We start from the raw sequence: 21,121 nt of genomic DNA, 5'->3' as shown, positions 1-21,121 counted from the left end.
ATATTATCAGTATAACGATTGAAACAAATTTCAAACATGATGTATAATATCGGGTTTCCGATCTTTTACTCATTACAGATAGTGCATCATTAAAACATTTACAAGTAGCAAATATTACAAGATTTCATTTTCTAGTTACTACAGGTTACATTAGTTTAATTTTAACACAAACGTGTTAAAAATATGATTTATAGGTGGTTTTAAAGATATCATAATATAATTAGATAACCGATTTTTACCGGTATTTGATTTACAAATAAGACGTTCAAATGCTTTAGGATATTTATCTTTTTCGATTTCAACGGTTAATTAAATAACAATGATCACAAAAAGCTCACAATATATATGCTATATTAAATCCCGAATGACACAAGATCATCAAAAAACTGACACAGTTTGGAGATAAACTTAATCGCTTTAATTATGAAATGTTACGAGTTTTGTTGAAACGAATGTTACTGATTCCACAATGCCTTAACTAAAGCACTGAGTATGTCAGTTGGCAAGGAGACTATATAACTATTGATTACAGGTCGGGCTCCGAGTTTCGGCCGGTTTAACAAAAAAGAATAATATTTGAACATTTTAAGTTCAAGTGACGATATTGAAGGCCCAATTCATTCTAAACCTTGCATATGCCAATCACTTATAGGTTGTTGGAGATTCAAAAAGTCACCTTACATGTTTCAAAATAAAATATATTCAAACGTTTTTTAAAGACTTAACTCCTCTTCGACCACATTTGAAACTATACTGCAAAAGCAAACGTGAAGTTCATAAATGCCCGGTAAAACGTTGGCCAATATATTATGATAAAAAATTTATAAGAGAATGCTCAACTTCGGGCGCCTTTTAATCACTGATAATAAAAACTATCCTAAAACAAAATCAGGCTATGTAAAAATATATACTTCGACTGGTGAGGTAGGAAGCATTCTCTGTTTTACTATATTGGCTGATTATTTCGCTGATTATGACAAGCAATATCAGAATAGCCCAGCAATATTCATTTCCTTTATTTTTTTGGTAGTAAAAATATTTTGATTTTTCTTTTCAGAGAAAAAACATAATGATATTTTCTTACGATATAATTTATTATTTACAAATATTTACACATATAAATACAAATTTATTAATCAAAGAAATCTTCTATATCAATATCTGGATCTAAAAGATGATCTTTGAAAGGGGTGAGATCTGTCTGGTTTAGAATCAGGTTCTCAAAGGTTTCTTCTAAATCGGTCTCTCCTATTAGAATTGCACCTTCCATCCGACCGTCTCGTAGCACAACCTTAACGTACTCTAACCCTGATAAAAACAAATATTAAATCCTATCAAATTACTCACAACATGCTGGCATTGGGTTGAGAATCCATAATTTAAAGTCTGGCAGAATTACGTTTCCTGCTTAGTTATGAACTATGTGCTATTATTGTAAATTCTTTATTTCAGCGAGTACTCAATTCCGCGATTACACAGTTTTGTATCAAATCACGAGAGCATAAAATCGCGAGCACCAATTTTTTGTTATAAATTCTTATAGTTCAAAACTTCTGAAAAATAAAAGCGAGATTTTAAAATCCGCGAGGGTTGCTTCTAGCGATTTTACGCGGATATTAATTTCTCGCTTTTAATTAGGAATCTACAGTATTTACACACATTCTTTCATAACAGGAAAATGCCAATTAAAATCATTTATGATTATTAAAGAGATTGAATTTACCTTTCGTTACTCTCAGTAGAATTTCATAATCACGTCCAAGGCCTTGAGCATTAAACTTTCCTAGAAGAATGACCTGAAGAGATATTTACGAAAAATATCAGAATTTTTCTATGGATAAACACGCATTCTAAACAATATCCTCAAATCTTATCAACTTTAAACTTATAAATTTTCCATCATTTTTTAGTAACAGCAAATCATTATCGTTATGACTTTAGAGATTATGATAATAATCATTTTCCAAAGCATTTTTGTACAAAAGCATTGTTCTGGTTGAGTTATGCTTTCAAATGTAATTATAGGTAAAGCATATGATGTGAATTAGCTTGTCACAAAGAATATCTGATTTAAGAATTTAAGACAAGCATTTACTACATTTGAACTTTGATATTTCGATCACTTATATCTCGAATACAATGGATATTTCAAAGTGATTTATATGTCCCAACCACTTTTTAAAAAAGTATTTTACCCTCGATATCTCGAATACTCTGATATCTTGAAGTTTTTAAACAGTCCCATCTAGTTCTATATAACAAATTTGACTGTATATGTTGCAAACCTCACTTTATAATTGAAGAATTTTGTGACGTGGGCAAAGACTTCAAAACAGAAATCTAGAGAAATGCGCTGACCCTGCATGTCAGCCACCATACACTGTGCCGAGTAAGCTCCCATCTGTCTTGCTTGGGACCACAAACGCATCTAGAGAAAAAAATATCACTGCTATTCATAGGACCATTTTTACAAGCAGATGATTTTAAAGAAATTGTTGATAATATTGTACATGTATTTGTGACAGTCTGAAATGACATGAAAATATTTTCAATGAATAGTATGCAAATTCAGTATTTAAATCATGGAATTGTTTAATTTCTTTTTTTCAAGATGATTTATTCTCTTATTCATTTTAAGCATAAATAAAGAGTTTCTAACATTTAACACATTCATTTTATGTATAAAACTGGGATTTTTACTTCTACATTCAAAATGTAAACAAATTTTTTGTTTACATAGCAAATAATTGTAAGCTCTATAACTCGCTTATAACTCAACAAATGACACTCAAATTTTGGTTGCCTATTAAAAATGCCTTACTGAAACATTGTAAACATTAAAATCGGAAAAACAATTTTTGCCCAAAATCGTGACCATGCCCCTTTAAAACAAAAAAATTTCTTTTGAAAATACTATTTGCTACTTCTGCATTTTGCATATAGAAGGGCATGGCTTTTTTTGTTTTAATATTTAAATAATTGAACTTTTTTCATCTAAATTTCTATAAATGGTTAAAAAAGGGGGAAGATATGTTTCAAACCAAAAACTCAAAAATTGAACCCAATTAAGCTTGTTTCAAATAAAGTTCTATACATGCCAGGTTTTGAGCAAAGAAAGCTATTATGTTTAAAACCCAATAAATTGCAACTGAATTCAATGTATAAGTGAATAATTAGTATTGTATTAATGATGAAACTGGTTCTCTTTTATTACCTGCAACCAGTGTTTGGCTGGTTCCCAGCCTGCAGTACAAACATCACCAGCTGCATACACATCTTTTTCTGATGTTCTCATCATGTCATCTACTCGTATCCCAGAATCATCAGCTAACAAAAACTGTTCTACCAAATAATGGAAAATTCATTTCATTTTCAGCTGGTTTAACAACTCGTAAAAAATTATTCCAAATCAAAATCATACCTTTGTAAAACAATGCCATTTTATTATTGTAGCTGTTTCTGATATCGAAACCTACGGCGACCCCCTTTTTATGAAATGGCAATGAAAATTAACAAAATATACATATGTACTGGTAATATTGGTGGGTCTTTATCATTTTCAGTTTTCCTTCATGGAAAACAATAAAGACATTTTACATTACAACGAATGAGGCAAACACCAGTTTGATATAGATTTGGGGGAGAAATATATGGCATAATACCTATCAAAACATAAAAACTCAAAACTCAAAAAACATATAAATGTACATTGGAGATAAGGACAAAAAATTCATGAAACAGATTGTTTTTTAAAGAAGTAATTAGGGTTTATCCTAAGATTTGGTCTATATCACAATCGTAAACAGGTTGATCCAAAATATATGACCAATGTAGCATTCTATTTTTGACCATTTATTTCTGATATTGAAAACTTTGTCATTATTATGTGATCTACATTAGAATTGTATTCTACTGTCTTTATTTTTTAACTATATCTCTAAGAAAATGTCATCATCATTAAATTCACTTGATGAAAAATATGGTAAAAGCCTTCCTTTCGAGAATAAGTTATATTTTTTTCAATTTGTGCAGAGGTTCTGAAGAATGCCCACACTTGAAGCCAAATGTATTTTGAACACACAGAGTGTTTAATAAATTAAACCCGTGGCTCACAGATAAGGTCTACATATACATCTAATGTATATATGTATAATATATATGTACATGTATATAATGTATAAAATGTATATATAAAATGTATCTATTACACAAGTCTATATACATCTTTGAAAATATGAAAAAATAACTGATACAACAAAGAATGTTACACCTGTTATTACTGTAACTTCTTCATATTAAGGGAATAACCCTTTCTTTGTAAGTCTTCTATAGCTGGATTACCTGATTACCGGGTAGAAATGGTGCTGTATTTGGGACCACCCCTGTTGCACTGACCAAAAAATCACAGCCATACACCTTGTCGTTGGTCAGCTCTATGTAAATAGGCCAGGAACCTGTCATACAAAAGCATTGTGAAAGTATTATTCAAAACCAGTGATCAATACTAATGTACTATTTATATAATAGTGTTGTGTTGTGCATGTACTATGCCTAAATAGTAGTCAGGGTTTGATACATAGTGCACGAGCCGGAGGCGAGTGCACTATGTATCAAACCCTGACTACTATTTAGGCATAGTACATGCACAACACAACACTATTGTTATTATTATGCCGACTGTTGAATATACTGACGTGCTTTGTTATAAGTAGCTGTGAGGTTCGAGTGTTGACAAATCCCTAAAAATAATCACCGGAAAAGCAAGCGTTTGTTTTTTTTCTTCAAATTAATCAATTGATTTGATTGTTTATTTAATCAACAAGTTGTTGTACAATAAAAAGTCAACAAAGGTTTATGTTCTTTTCAAGAAATGAGAGACGTTTTACCTTACCAAGAAAACTCGAAATGTTTAGCAGACGAAATCTCATTGAATTTTTTTTCTTGTACATTCTTTATCAAGCGTCATTTAAAAAAGCGTTTTTGTGATTCTCATGTAGAATTTCTTTGTAAAATGTTCAATCAATTTGTTCAAAAGTTTATCAGAAACTTTAACTTTAAAATTACCGTCAATAATGAAGTGATTTTGGAAAAATGAATAATTTTAATGTCTTGATGTCAGTCGTACATATCTACGTTATATATATATATATATATATATATATATAAATACTGTAAATGTTTATAACGGCTAATTCAGCGTAGCGGTAACGCGTTGGGCTTCAAGCTGATATGATTTTAGCGTCGTGAGTTCGAATCCCGCTGTCGGCGCTTGAAAGATTTTCGTGGAAAACATTTGCCGTGCTCTAATTCGGCATAGTAGGCTTACGCTATATAAATCCTTTGATACTATGCGAAAATAAATGAGTATTGAATATATAGTGACAAACTGACAGAAGGCATAATAATTATAAATATTTTAATCAGATCTTTTAAAACCTATACAGTGGATTCTATTTAAAAAGTTCTGAATATTACATAATGTACTTACTGTTATTCACTTTTATAGATTTTAATTACAGAACCCTGATGTATATTCCATAAAATGTTAATATTGTAAGCCTTAGCATATATTGAATATGTAAAACATTTCACTGACCTTGATCTGGATTGCCGGACAAGTCACAGCAACGTTTGCCTGACTCCTCAAACTCCTGCTTGGTGTGTATGGCCCGAACCTCAACACATTTCTCTACAGTCACACAGTGAGAGATCTGCCGTTTTAGGTAAAATACATAAATTAATATGTTAACATTTATTGATTTCATCTTTTAAACTACATAGTTATGAGACTCTTTCATTCCAGCATTTGCGTAGATGGTAAAATAAATTGTCTTTGACTTTCTACAAATAAAATACATTGCATTGTATGTAAAATTTAATGTATAATTATAAAAACAATCGAAGAATGGCACTACTACTAAATAGGATGAAAAGTTTTAATTTTCTTTAAAATCCACCGTAAAAAGTATTTGTTTCATACTAGAAGTACTAGTACTTACTATAATAAAACTTTTTTAACAAAACCCATCAACCTGACTTTATTTTGATCAAGAGAGAGAGAGAGAGAGAGAGAGACAGAGAGACAGAGAGAGCTATTATTCACCTCTTGCGTGCCCGTCATGGATAAATCAGCTGACCAATCAGGACCTAGAGCTCCTCCGATTGGTGAGTTGTCTGACCCAGGTTTTTTTATATCTTTTAAAATTAAAAATTACTTTATTGATAATATAAACTGAAAATGTATGTTACACAACATTTTACTTGTCATAACAAAAACATGTTATGAATAGAATGATTTTTATCAATAACTTAGCACTTGATATTACAGGTTAGTCAAGAAAATTAAATTTCAACCAAAAACACTATTTCAACATGAAGTTTTAGAAATCAGTGTTAGCATTGGATTTTCTATAAACTTGACTTAGATCAGATTTAAAGTTCATGTAACCCCCCCCCCCCCCCCCTGTCAATCTAACCATACAGAAATAATTAATGACTTGCCATCTACTGTATATTTGAGCCGTTTGGAGGGTTTTACTTCTTGTGTCTTTTTCTTTTTGTTCAGCTCGGCCATAAAGAATTCCCCAGCCCCAGGGTCCACAAAAGTACTGCTGATAGACTTGTCCTTAATAGCCCAGATCACTTCACATCCTTCTATCTCATACCTAAACCCAAACAAAAACTGAAGGGATCAGCTCATCAGTACATATAAAGAATTCTCTGTTTATGAAATTCTTTCACAGTACATCACCAATTAAAATTCTAAAATATAAAAACATTTGCACTTAAACTTGAGGGAGACTATCACAACAAAAGTATCCAAAAATGTATAGATCTGATGCACTTGAAATGACAGTTATAATATACATGTAGATAATGTATCAGGGCTCAAAATCTTTCAAAATAAACAAAATGGTGGACTATTTAAATGACATTGCTTGTCTTCGTCCAATATATGCAAAATTGCATAAGACAAATATTTTTACTAAATTTTGTGAGACATAATGAGAAGGTTAACTTATTTTGTTACGCCAATGTGAAAGAACTTTGTATAAAATTTTTAAAACACGATGTACAATTTTGAAGATTTAGTTGACCTGTCTTCAAAGAATCAAAGGAAAAGAAAACTTCAAGTGCCAGAAAATATTACAACAATAAGTATGATGTGTCATTTTTGACCGATATGATTGGATGGAAGGAAACCATTTTTGGTTTTTTTTTCCAGACATGAAACGTGCAATACTGTGTATAGGGTTATTTTCGCCCAGTGTTATTTTTGCCTTTCTTCACTTGCAAAGAGTTTTGCCATGTCTTGAATTTGCCCAACCAAAGTTCTGTTTAAAACAAGATAGTTTGAGCCAAATCAATTTGCCCAGTCTTAAATTTGCCTCTTTTCAAGGAGGGCAAAAGGAGCAAAAATGGGAAAATATTTCCCTGTATACAATAAATAATAAACCTTTCAAAAATACACTTCTTTTATCATTTTCTACATAATATTTAAGGTCAGATGACACGTTCCTCAATTTTATATAACTTTTTCCAGGAATTTGTTGATGGTTTACTACTATTTTGAAAAGCTTTCTTGCAAAAAATTAGGGTACCTAACCAGGCATTTCTGCAAAATACTAGAGTATGCAAATTCCTATATAATCTTCTTGAAAATACACTTGAATTGCTGATATAAAAATAAATACATATACAGCACAGCAAAATTCACTATATAGGAACTCTATCTCGGCCGGAGTGGGGATTGGAACTCACGACCTCAAGAACATATACGCTTCTCGCAGTGAGCGGCCACGGTTCTAACCACTCAGCCATCTAGACACATAACCACATCTAATTAAATTTTAATCATTTTTCAAATAATTACAAAATTATTTTTTATTGGAACTCTCTATTACGAGGAGATACAAAAAAGATTCTCGAGGAACGTGTCGTCTGACCTTAATTGGAGAAAATATTTAGATATCTTAATACTACAGTAAGTTTTACTACTAGTGACCTGAATTTGTAAATGGCAAGTTAAATTCAAAGTAGGTTGCCATTTGGCGACTTTGTCCAAAAGTCTACATTGGGCCCTGTGTATGGTCTAAAATAATATTTCATGCGAACATAAATGAAATCTTTATGTTTGTTCCAAACTGAAAACCTGTACAGTATATAGTATTGTACAGGTTACATATATCTCTGATTTAAACTGAAGAACAATCTTACATGACTGAAAATATGACTTGGAAACTAATCTGACATATGGCTGTACACGATTTAGAATATTTTCAATATAATTATACTGTGTGGCATGCTTTTTTTAAAAATTGATATTTATTAGTTTGATATACACATGTGTAGCTCAAACATAATTTAGTTTGCTTCATATTACTGAATTTATGACCAGTCTCACTTATGCTTCCTGATCCTAATCCAACTAGCAAATTTTTATTTATCTGACTCATGAATAATATATGCAGTACTATTCCAATAGTGGCTCCTTCACAATACTGTAAAGGAAATCTCCACAATCCCATTTATTGCGCTTCTAATACCTGTCCAGTGTCCAATATATATCCAATGGTCAACCAAACTCTGGGTGTCACAATCAAGATGCAGTAAGCAGCTTACAATTCTTAGTAATGTACAGAAATATCAGGCAATGTTTATGCTTACAAAAATTGAGTGCTAAATAGAAAACAGCCACTAGTTTTGTAAACATCAAGATTGAAAAACAAAACTTGAACAGTGTAAATTATGATCATGCCACTTCAGTATGTGAAGCAGTGCTGCCATTGGTGAGATAACCTTTGTGAAATCGTGAAGGGGCCAATCAGGTCTGGACATGAATTATTCATCAGAACAAGTAATGTTAATGAGTTGTCTCAGTGTGAGCAATGCTCTGAACCATACAACAACATGTATTCATGTAATGACTAATGCGACACTGTGAAAATAATTCTTCTTCATATTCATTTTAATTGCAAACTGTTAATTATTTTTTTACGTCTATAAAAGTCTATTGCCCTTCTTTTTGCAACACAAAATCAAATGAAATTCGATCAAATAAAGTTATCTACTTGTTATTAGTACAAAATGTCTAATAAGATTCCATCCCCTGAAGATTTTTAATTTACTTGGAAATACCATCCTTTACATTTCTCTTTTGTATTTGTTATAAAAACCACAACATCATTGGGAATTTTCCATTCCCTGGTGTCAATTACATCCTGCATGATAAATATTTGTTTCAATTATTCAATGACATGTACATGCTTCTCAGGTATATTCTCAGCTCTCATTATGATATCCACCTTTGAAATTGTTGTGTAATAATTAGTTTTCATTGATGGTCTATTTTTTATGGTTCATGAAGATGTAATTTTGTGAAGAAAAAAAAAACCTTTTGGGACTAAAATAATAATGTGCCTCTTAATTTCTTGACATAAAAGGGGTCAATGATATCTATGAAAAGTGAACCATCATGGATTCTTATGATTCCATATAAATGTTTATGTTATTTTTAACTCACACAAGTTCCGTCGCAATTCCACCATTGCCTACCACCATAACCCTTCTGGCTGTTGAGAGCCGCTTCTGAAACTCCTGTTGATTACAGAAAGGCAAGATCAGTTAACTTCTAAGCAGGATAAAGTTCTAAACAGGATAAAAGATGTATATATTAAATATTCAGAATATGGAAAATTTTAAACAACTGGGACATAGTTGGTCTTTTTGTCCTATTTGATGTATAATATTGTCAATCAAACATTATTATAGTAGTTATAAGAATTAATAATTTTTTAATCTATCTCAATGGTGACTAACACATCCCTCTCAATTCTCTGCAGTTGAGTTATATGGTTGCAATATTTAATATCTCTCTCTCTCTCTCTCTCTCTCTCTCTCTCTCTCTCTCTCTCTCTCTCTCTGATCTGTTGCACTGGAAACTACAGGTTCAGTACTAAAAACACCATTTTTAGCTCATCTGAGCCAAAGGCTCTTGTGAATTTCTAATCAAAACTTGTCAGTTGATGTTGTTGTAAACTTTTCAGTTTCATTTTCTTCTCAGAAACAACTTGGTCAATTTCAACCAAACTTGGCACAAAGCACCCTTGGTTTAAGGGCTTCTAAGTTTGTTCAAATGAAGGGTCATTGTGTAATATGACTATATGAAATCATCCAGTTTCAAAAGAGACTCAATGTTTAGCATAAGAATATGTGTAGAAATATTTTGAAAATCTTTTTATACAGGATCTTTTTTACTTCACTATTGTCATTGCTCAGGTGAGTGATGTGGTCCATGGGCCTCTTGTTCTATTTTTGACTTTGTATATGTATATATAAATGGATATGTATTCAAGAAATCAATATCTCAATGTAGAAAAAATAGCCCTGTCCTTCACAAGAGTGTGCATGAGACTCAGACTTCATCGCAGGTGCTTTAGGTGGTAATTGTGAAGAAAATACCAACACTTATGCACTGTACTGATCCAAATGTACCTCCACACAGACAACATACAGATTGGTTTAACTGTGGAGGTTTCCATGCCTAACCAATATATCAGAACCTCTCTCTCTCTCTCTCTCTCTCTCTCTCTCTCTCTCTCTCTCTCTCTCTCTCTCTCTGATCTGTTGTATTAATGGAAACTACTGTAGTTTCCATTAACTGTAACAGGTTTATGAGTAAATGTACAAAGTAGATTTTAAATTTCTAATGTAGACTATGTATCTGTATAATAATTAGTATGGTTAAGCATGTCCTATTGTAGATTCAAATTTGCTAATTGAGAAATCAATATCTACATGCAGAAAAAATAGCCTTGACTTCCACATGTGTCTGACGTCATTACAGGTGTTTCAGGTGCTACTAGTGTTTCAGGTAAATGTGAAGAAAACACCGACACTTACGCACTGTACTGATCTACATGTACCTTCACTTACACAGACAACATACAGATTGTTTAACTGTGGAGGCTTAATGCCCTACTAGTACATCTAGTAAACAAAAATTATCTAAATGGTATTTTAGTATCTCAGAAAAATCAACAATGTTAATGCCTTATTATTAACTCTCTCTCTCTCTCTCTCTCTCTCTCTCTCTCTCTCTCTCTCTCTGTGATCTGTTGTATTAATGGAAACTACAGGTTTATGAGTAAATGTACAAAATAAATTTTCTAAATTAGACTATGTATCTGTATAATAATAAGTATGGTTATGCATGTCCAATCGTAGATTCAAATTTGCTAATTAAGAAATCAATATCTCCATGCAGAAAAAAATTGCCTTGACCTTCACACGTGTCTGAGACTAACTTCATCGCAGGTGCTTCAGGCGTTACTAGTGTTTTGGTAAATGTGAAGAAAATACCGACACTTACGCACTGTACTGATCTACATGTACTCCCAAAGACAACATATAGAGCAGTTTAACTGTGGAGGCTTAATGCCCTACTACATCAGAACAAAAATGTACCTACAATGTTTTATCTTAAACAAATCTACAATGTTCCTGCCTTATCATTATCCCAAAGAACTAAAACATTATCAGAGACAGTGGTGTATAAATCCTTAAGAGAGTTAAGGTGTAACGTCCCTCTGCTAATAATTTTACCATATATTCTTAAAACTCTTTACATTGATTTTCATCAAAGACAATATTAATAGATTCAAATGAAACAAAGTTAAATTAATTAATGCTAGATTTTTCAAAAACTGATAATGTGGATAATGTGTCTAATCATGATATGAAGAAAATTATACATAGAGAATAGAAAATCTTTACCATCGCAGCATAAAATCAAAAATATCAAATTTATATGAAAATAATATATACCGTAGCTACCAGTATATGCATTGTAAATTCCTATCAGAAAACATACTGAGGCCATGCTTTTTAGTCCAGAATAGTACTTTGTTGTATAGTTTAATAACAAAAACTGCTTGCTTCAATTCTTTTTCATCAAATATTGATGGTTTTTACATACAGTATTTGATAAATTAAATTGCTGTACTTTATATAAGAAAAGGTTCTCTATTTAAATCTGGATAAAATATTAATAAATTGGATCCATGTGTTTTGTGAATGTTAAAAATGTCAACCAGAGCATTTTGTTACAACAGAGAAAGGGGATCAAATAGAAGAATTTCCAGTAATTGGTATGAGCTCAATATAGAGGTATTAATCCAGTACATGTATTGAATAAAATGTTGTTTTTTTTTAATTTATTTTCCCATACCTGTTCTCTAAGAATAGAAAACCCTTATTCAATTTTTGACATCTGAAATCATTTAGTTTCACTAATTTTTCACTAAGTCTAGAGTTTGCAATTGTCCTAGGTCATGTTTTCCCCCGAATTATTTAAAACATTTACCTCTGTAAACCTGCTGTAAAAAGAGAGATGAAAATTTTTTGTCCAAAGATTCTCTACCCTAAAACATCAAAATCATATTGTCTTGTAATGCACTAGTACATGCAGTTTAGTTAAATTTGAAAAAAAAAATAATCCATGGGTGAGAGGGAATAGGGATGGAAGAGAGGTATTGATAATTAAGTATTGAATCATTATTTTTTGAAAGATATAGTCTCATAACTGCAGCGGTGTGTGCATGCAAATTGAATAAAGCGCGCTAGCGCGTTATGAAAATTTGTATGCACACACCGCTGCAGTTATGAGACTATATCTTTCAAAAAATAATGATTTAATGCTTATATTTACATTTTTTAAACTTTTTTTCTTGTCTGCAAATGTGATTTTTATGTCAAAATTTCTGTTTTATCCTAAGGGTAAGTTCAAAGTAATAGAAGAGCCACTGTAACAGCCACAAGCGTGAACTTTGATTCTCGCTTGTGACGTTGCATTCTAGAGCGTTCAACGTTTGTGACGTCATAATAAAACTAGTCATTCTAACCTTTGAGTACCCTGTGTGTGGTACAGTCTTATAACTGCAGTATCTTTTCACACACTTTACATGCAAAAAATATTTGGAATGTAAATATTGCCTCATAAATATTTGATCAATGTGCTAAATTTCTTGTAATTTTTTGTAAAAGTTTTCTATAGTTTTTTGCCCCTGTGCCTGGGAATCAATTTGTTACATTGAAATTTCAATTTTCTATATGTGAATAAAAAAAAAAAAAGTAGGTATATATGGTTAGCTAATAAGCTACAGGCTTGATGTCATGTAATCAAAACTATTATGCAATCCAGATGCTTCATCAAAGCATCCAATGATGGTTCAAAGAGGTCGATCTTCATTTAATGTAATTGTACACTTTTTTGGAACAAAAATGACAAATTCACATTTTTATTTAAGATCCAAGTGGTTGTTTATTTAAATGATGCAGGCATTAACTGATATTTTGGCCAGATTTAGAAAACACATTGGAAAATATTGGCTAATCATACATAAATTATGAAATTTATTGCCAATACTTGTCTTCCAAAAAAGCTTGCTAACCGCTTTCCAGTACTATCAGTACTTTGATTATTAGATTAATGGTGAAATGCTGACATTACATGGCATTTCATTTATTCAAGTTCTGTTTCTTAAACTGAAAATTAATTTAAGTCATTGTAAGTATCAAACAATTTATATTTACTGTCACATGAATTCTATTAATAAAGATGAATCAAACAGTTAAATTACTAAATAATTCAATACATTTTACTTTTTAATGTTTTTCTTCTGCACATCTGACATTTCTTCCATGTTTTAAATGAATCATGCTATCAATTTAATGCATGTACTAAATTAAATATAAATTATGTCCTACCTGCACGCTTTCAGTATCGCGGATCCCGATTACATATGGGTTTTGGTCTGCAATAAGCTGTAAAGTGACACAAAAAAAATCATATTGATATAAAATACTTCATGTTCGGGTATAGAAAATATCAAAAGATGCACTTATTTAACATGTGGTTATATCTTAAACAATTTCTGTACTATTTATTACTATTCACTCTTAAGATTTGTAAGCGGGCAGATGGCTAAGTTCATTTTTCTGAGAGGTTTTTTTGGTATTTTAACTGAAATAAGAGTGTATTTCAAATATTTTTACCATATGTATGTCCATGTTATAAATCAAAAGGGGTCCATGGGACTTTAAAGAGTAGATTATATTAATCTACTGAGATTCGTTTGATTCAGAATTATCAAAATCATTTAACACTTCCCAGTAGATTTCATTAAAACATAACTTCTATTGCTTTGTTAACTTTATAAGTACATGTATTATGAGTGGGGAAAACCTACGCAGGTGCTTTCTTCCCTTCATTTTATTGGTCGTGTCAAAGTAAGCTGGGAAAAAATACTTTAAATAGGAAAAATATTTATGATAGATGCCCCGCAAAATTAACACTCCTGGAAGGCCAAAATGTCATTGTGTTTATAAAGATAAAATACAATTTTATTTTTATGCAAACACTTCAACTTTTCAACTCCATGCCCCTAAAACCAACTACCGTCAAATGTGAGAATTGTGTTCATTATCAATGCATGCATGCAGCAGTACAATCCCCTGACTGCCTTTGTTCTTATTCAATCATAACTTAATTCTGGTTGTTACCCCTATTTTGATTTGCTAGATAAATGAATCTATATCACACATAACATGTCATATGACGCACATGCAACTCATATTAATAGGCTTGATGTTACATAAATAGTAATTTAAGATTTTGCACAAATGAGCATCATTTTTAAAAACTATGTTCCATATTTTCTGATTTTATGTGTAGAAAATTAAATGAAATTATATGAAAATAACAAATTTCTACATGTCTTATTTTAATAGTAACTTTTTGCAGTTTTTAGAGCATAAAGAGCCTAAATGGTTCTGGAGTGCTGTATAACATATTAAGTAAAAACTTAATTTATATACGTGTGTTGAATAAACATGCCACACAGAGACTTCTGATAACTGTGAGAAGTATTTCATGTTCTCAGTGAAATAAGTACCATTACAGTCTGTCTCAAGATATTTGTCGCACATTTGGATGATTTTTAATAAAAATACATGTACCTGTGAAAAAAGTGCAAATGGAATAGAATATGGGAAAATATTCAAGATAATTTCATTCACATGTAATCTTTTCTCACTCGGAAAAATTCACAGGAATGAAAACAAATTTCTTACGGAGATTTAAAATTGGAGATGCTGACGTCTTTTCTCCATTCAAAAGCCACTCGGAATAACAATTTAAGGAAATGTGTGGCATAAATATCTTGGGACAGACAATAGTTTAAAAATTTCGCTTGGTTATGATCAACTTTTGTAAAGAAGTTACAGAAGTTTCTGTTAACAAATATACTATAAATACACATGTGTTAAAAAAAAAATTTGGCATCAGATAACAAAAAAAAACAAGACAAAGTTTGAGAGACGTGGTACCTTGGGTTTGCCGCCGGTGCAGAGACAAATTTTCTGATAGACCACTTCCTGTCCGTCATCTAGCCTCAGAACCTGAAACACATCGAACATAAAAACCACAATTAACTGATCTTTGAACTGCTTTCACTTTGTTTAATAGAGATTTAGAGAGAGTGATGGAACCCATGCTTTTTGAAAAAACGCACTGGCCCCCGATAGCCTAGGCTATAGAAGGTTAGAAGTCAATTAATGAGCAGCTTCTGAAAAAGTCCACCATTAAAAAGTTGTTCTTTTGCACTCTCATCATCTCATGACTTTTGGGTCAGTTGGCTAGAACATTTTTTTATTTCTTGAAAAGCGACTTAAAATCTAACAAAAATTGTTGAATAAAATGAATGTAATATTTCTGAAATAACTAAAACAAGCTGATGCTTTCAATATCAAATTCACTTCCAGAGTCAGGTGTGTTTTTGTCAGACTGTTTGATGAAGGACTAAAAAACCTTTGTTATCAGTGACCTAGTACCGGTACAAGAACAACGAATCTTAAATAAAATGAGCAAAAAAAAAAGTTATCTGGCTACTGGTGATTGCAGTCTTACATGTAATATATAGCTATGAGTATCACAGTTTTACTACAACAGACTAAATATTATATCCACAGACAGTGATATTAAAGAACATTTATCTAAATTGTGGGATAGTAAAATGAGTTGCACGAATAATCATTATGAAATGGCTTTACACGTGACCCTGCATGTTCATTGTTGAAGACACTTACAGTATCTCATCCTGGTTACTTACATGTGACTTGGCATCGAGGGAACTGACACTCTTCTGGACCACTTTAACATTCTCACATTTGGACTGTAATGAAATATTTGGCCTCTCTTCCACATCGAATTCCTCCAATGTTTTAGTGATCTAAATATACGGATAAATATTGTAATATGTTCAGTACTTTTGTTACAATACTGTAAACATATTATATTTAGAGGGTATGATATTTAGTGGAATATGATTTTTTAACAAGTAAGTATGGATTTGATTTAGAGCATTTCTCATTGTACCTATTTATCTACTGATATATTTTACATCTGGTGGTGTACTTGATTTAGCAGACAACGTTTTCCGTCAAAAACGCTAAATAGAATACACAGCCAAATGTAATATGTTTACTGTATATATTTGGAATAGTATAAACTTCAGAGATAAAACAAATGAAAATAAAAACCCTGAAAAAAGCAAAAATAATTAGAAATACATCCATACCAATCTGATGAACACATGTTAAAGTAACAATACTTTTACTTATTGTTATGGCAAAAAAAGTCAGAAAAAACTATGGGACATATTGAATACCGTATGGAATTTTAAAAATTCTTTAAATGTTAAGTACAAAAAATTAATTCTTTTTTACTTTGCTGTTTGAACATTTTATTATAACACTCATTACCAATCCATGTTAGTCTCACCTTTTTATAATTTGTGATGGCTTTTATCAAAGGTGAAGCAGTGATGAGAAGAATTTCATCTTCTGGGCACAAGGATGACAACTGAAAAAATCCAGGTCAACTCATCATTTATCTGCCCTACATCCTATCTACCACACAAAACAGTATTCACATCTATTATCTACCGGTATGTTCTCCAATATCTGTATAATTATCTGCCATTATATCTATTTGGAGTTATTACATCATAGCCCTTTTATGTGATGGTCAGACCGATTCAATCGCTGATGGATATACAGCTCTGTTGGTAGAGCACATGACTAGAGATTCAGACGGGCAGGGTTCAAATCTAGTTCTGGTCAATGAATATTTCTTCCACCCTGTTAGATATCTATATTCTTTGACCATGTGACTTAATACATCATTTTTAAATCATCAGTAATATTAAATAGTCATTCACCATCTACCAAACTCATCCTTCCTAAATATAACTAAATAAAATGACCCCCATTGTAGTACAAAATGAATATTGTGAATATAAGTTACAATATTTACATTTGCAAATATGTTTCCTTATATGAACCTGTAGAATAGCGAAAACCTTTAACTCAGTGTGAATTTTTTTAATGACATCACAATGATTACGGCATGTGCTTGTCGTTTGACGGTTGGATTATAGTATACATGCACATAAAACATGGTAATTCTAATAATTCTGAAGGATTTAATATTTTTCCTTTTTCAAATGTATAAATATAAGTAATAAACAGCATTGTTAAAGAGTTAACTGGGATATGAACTTGGTTCGTACGTGATTAAATCTTCTGAGAATCCTTTCTTAAATAAACACACAATATTTCCTGTGTAAAAATGTACAGGTGGACTGGTCAAGCATCTGTATTTTTATTCAAAATATGTGTGAAAAATTCAAGGTCACATGTACTTAGCTCATTCAGTGCACAACCCCTTGACTGATATTTTGCTTTTCTTATTCTATTTTGGTTAAAAAGATATGAAGATAGACATGTTCCATGCTTTAAGTACTGTCATGTCAATTTAAGCGTAATTCAGTGTGAGTATTGTCATACAGATTGGGTAGGTTAACAAATCTAACTTTTATTCCATTGACTGCAACTCAGTTTTGTGATGGACAAATATGGACATTTATGTATATAACACATATAGAGGTTGCATGGTCTGACATGCGCAAGTATTGAAGCAAAAACCTTAAAGTGGAGGTTGTGGGATGTTACACACCATAAAAAGGGGGAGGGGCACATGCTAAAACATGTTTAGCATTAAAAAAATATCAAGACATTAAGAAATATAATTTCCGTCACAAGTCGTCAAATTCTCTGCAATTAGGAATTTGGATTACCAGTACTGATATAAGGATGGGACCAAATTTGAATAAAAAATTGGGGGCATGCACGAAAGACATGGAACCCCACAGGAAAATTCATATATCTTAAATTTTCATAGTAAAATTAATACCTAAATTATGCCCCCCCCCCCCCCCCCCCCCCCGAGAAACTCTAATATCCCTCAGAACCCCCCCCCCCCCCCCCCCTCATTGCAAAGTGGGTGGATATTTGTGATTAGACAATCATGTTATATTCTGTCCCAAGATATATATGCTGCATATTTGAACGATTTTTAATAAAAATACACATACCTGTGACTGAAGTGCAATTAAAATCGATGAAAGGGAAAATTCCAAAGATAACTTCATTCACACATTATCATTTTTCCCTCGTAAAAATTCACAGGAACGAAAACAGATTTCCTACGGAGATTTATAATGGGGAATGTTGACATCTTTTCTCCATTCGGAAATACTCCGGACACCTCGCACAATTTTTCAACGTTATCATCCGGGCGTCTTCATCTCCTTGGCAATGGAAAAACCTCGTAGACTTTTTATTTTAGCCGTGTACTGATACCCGACAAGCTAGAGGGGGCGTTTCAAAGGGGAAATCTTGGGATTTTTTCATACTATTGAATGAACATCGTCTGAACCAAGAGGTATTTATAAATATTGAATAATTATAGAAAATATGCGGCAAAAATATCTTGGGACAGACTATAGGTAGGGGGGAGGTCTAGTTAAGAACGGTCAAACCGTAAAACATTTCTGGATCCGCGCAAGGAGGTGGGGTATTTGCGAGTATACAATCATGTTAGGCGGGGGGGGGGGGGGGGGGGGGTTAGTCTAGTTAATGCAAATTATCTATAAGTTTTCTTCTGTGTTCACCCAAACGAACGGTCAAACCTTAAAACCCAACACTGCCCAATACTGCTGTGATGAAAGAAAATCGACAGCTATGCTGTAGGTATAAAATAAACTTACAGTTTCGGCACAAGTTACTCCTGCTATCCCACCACCGACTACAACGTATTTAGTCATCATACGAACAATTTCAGAATGCAATCACAAGCGCCATTGGTATAGACAACGATATTTTTTGTTATTTATGTTACACTAGGGCGCATCCATCTTGGAAATGCCCGGATGTAATTATAAAAGCAGGGTTGCGTTAGGAAGATGTTCCGGAGCTTTATGTTTTTTGTGTCATCATAATATAAATATATAGTGTGTTCATTTTCCCCCATTAATTTTCTCCAAATAGAATACGATTCAAAAGTGGTAATTTTTTTTTATAAATACAGATATTTTGTGGGTGCAAACACAATTAAAATAATTGGAAAAGGCCCTACACATGCATGAACAGAAGTATATTCTTTTTATTACATATCAGTATGAAAGATATATCATTGTATTTCACATTCATATGAGAGGAGAAAGAGTTTTGACAATTAAGCTAGTGCATTGCTTGTACATTTATTGAAAAATGAGAGAGTTATTTTCAACACTGTTATAGATTTATAATTATTAAAACAGAACTTGGCCTTAAGGATGTCTGACATTTTAAAAAAAATATATTAATTTTCTATTTCTGTATTTCTATTCATTTTTTTTTATATAGTATGAAAACACGTATATGTATTTTTTTTTCAAAACTTGTCGTCAAAAGAATACATTTAGAACAGCTAGATAACGAATGAAATTCATCTTTAATTGCTCCAGTGTTACAGAAATTACGAAGTCTTTCATGTATTGGAATAGATAAGTATCTACCTTTTTCTATGGCAAGATTATGTGACTTAATTTCAAACTATTAAAACCTGATCTCTCTTCTTTCCTTTTAAATACATCAACACAAGAACACCGTTCAAAATTACCAAAATCAGCTTAATAAAATTAAAGCTTTGATAAATTATTTTTTTTAATGCTCCTCCTGTGAACACTGGTCTGTTAATCTTTGTTTTAAACTTGATAAAAAGGGCTTTATTGAACTGTCTTTGTCGAAAATACATGAAATCCTTAATTGTTAATAATTTTAAAAAAATGCTTTTTTGTCCATGAATTTGTAAAAACTGTTGTTTTATAGATTTTGAACACCAGTGTAATTTCAGAGGTAAAAATATGGTTCCAAAACTTTAATTTATGCTTGAAATATGTATTCTAGTCCATAAAAGTAGTCTAATTAGTTAATTCTGCTCTGCAAGTAGAAAAATTCTACTGTGTACACCTAAAATTTCCTTGCCTTGACGAATTTCATGTGAAACGTTTCTATAACAAAATAAACCCCATATCTCACTACAATGGAGAGGAACTGTGTAACTTAAGAGTCAAAAAGTTTTTCTAAAAGTTTACACGAGTTATCTAGTCCAATTGTCTACTTGATCTTAAAGTCAGCTTTTCTGGCCCTTTCCATAAGAACTGCTCTTGCAAAGTTAAAACTTCCATTACATTTTAAAGTTGAACCAAAATAACAATATTTGACAGAATTTGAAGTAAATTTCCATCATAAGTAAATTCATTAATACAAGATTTACAATTTGAATTAAATATAAGAACTTTTGATTATTCAACATTGACCTGTAATTTCCATTTAGAGCAATATGTTTCATGCAAACACACTTAATCAAATACATAATAATAATGATATATTTTTATACAATATACATGTATTATACATATATATCTTTTAATTTGTATTGGCACCCGATGGTAGTTTTCAATGATTTGCGCGTCCCGGTACATGTATTGATAATTCTTATTTCACATAGATCTTGTCTCTCGAGATTTTTTTTTTTTTTTGTTTGGTCATTTTTTTTAATTTCCGATTTTTTTCCAATGAAAGCAATGATTTTTACATTATAATTTCAGTAAAGGCAAATGAACATTTGGTACATACATGAACAATGTCATGAGTAATTACATGAAAAAATAATTGT

At 31.6% G+C, this 21,121-nt stretch overlaps 1 protein-coding gene across 1 annotated transcript; it reads right to left on the bottom strand.

Annotated features, from left to right (window-relative positions):
- Window positions 1-1,072: 1,072 nt before the first annotated feature.
- On the bottom strand, window positions 1,073-19,324 carry LOC128182721 (pyridine nucleotide-disulfide oxidoreductase domain-containing protein 1-like). The gene is made up of 14 exons (XM_052851451.1): window positions 19,170-19,324; window positions 16,841-16,921; window positions 16,170-16,289; window positions 15,388-15,459; window positions 13,768-13,824; window positions 9,524-9,597; window positions 6,502-6,665; window positions 6,104-6,195; window positions 5,597-5,711; window positions 4,342-4,454; window positions 3,215-3,337; window positions 2,291-2,428; window positions 1,724-1,796; window positions 1,073-1,308 (listed from the first exon to the last, which is right to left on the bottom strand). Exons 1-14 carry the CDS (start codon window positions 19,227-19,229, stop codon window positions 1,133-1,135), a joined length of 1,458 nt encoding a protein of 485 aa, XP_052707411.1. The 5' UTR covers window positions 19,230-19,324; the 3' UTR covers window positions 1,073-1,132.
- Window positions 19,325-21,121: the final 1,797 nt, after the last annotated feature.

The sequence above is a fragment of the Crassostrea angulata genome, chromosome 5, assembly GCF_025612915.1.
Source record: "Crassostrea angulata isolate pt1a10 chromosome 5, ASM2561291v2, whole genome shotgun sequence".
In the NCBI taxonomy this organism is placed as follows: Eukaryota; Metazoa; Mollusca; class Bivalvia; order Ostreida; family Ostreidae; genus Magallana; species Magallana angulata.
Note: the sequence above shows the minus strand (reverse complement) of the source record. Positions and strands in the feature narration are given on the sequence as shown.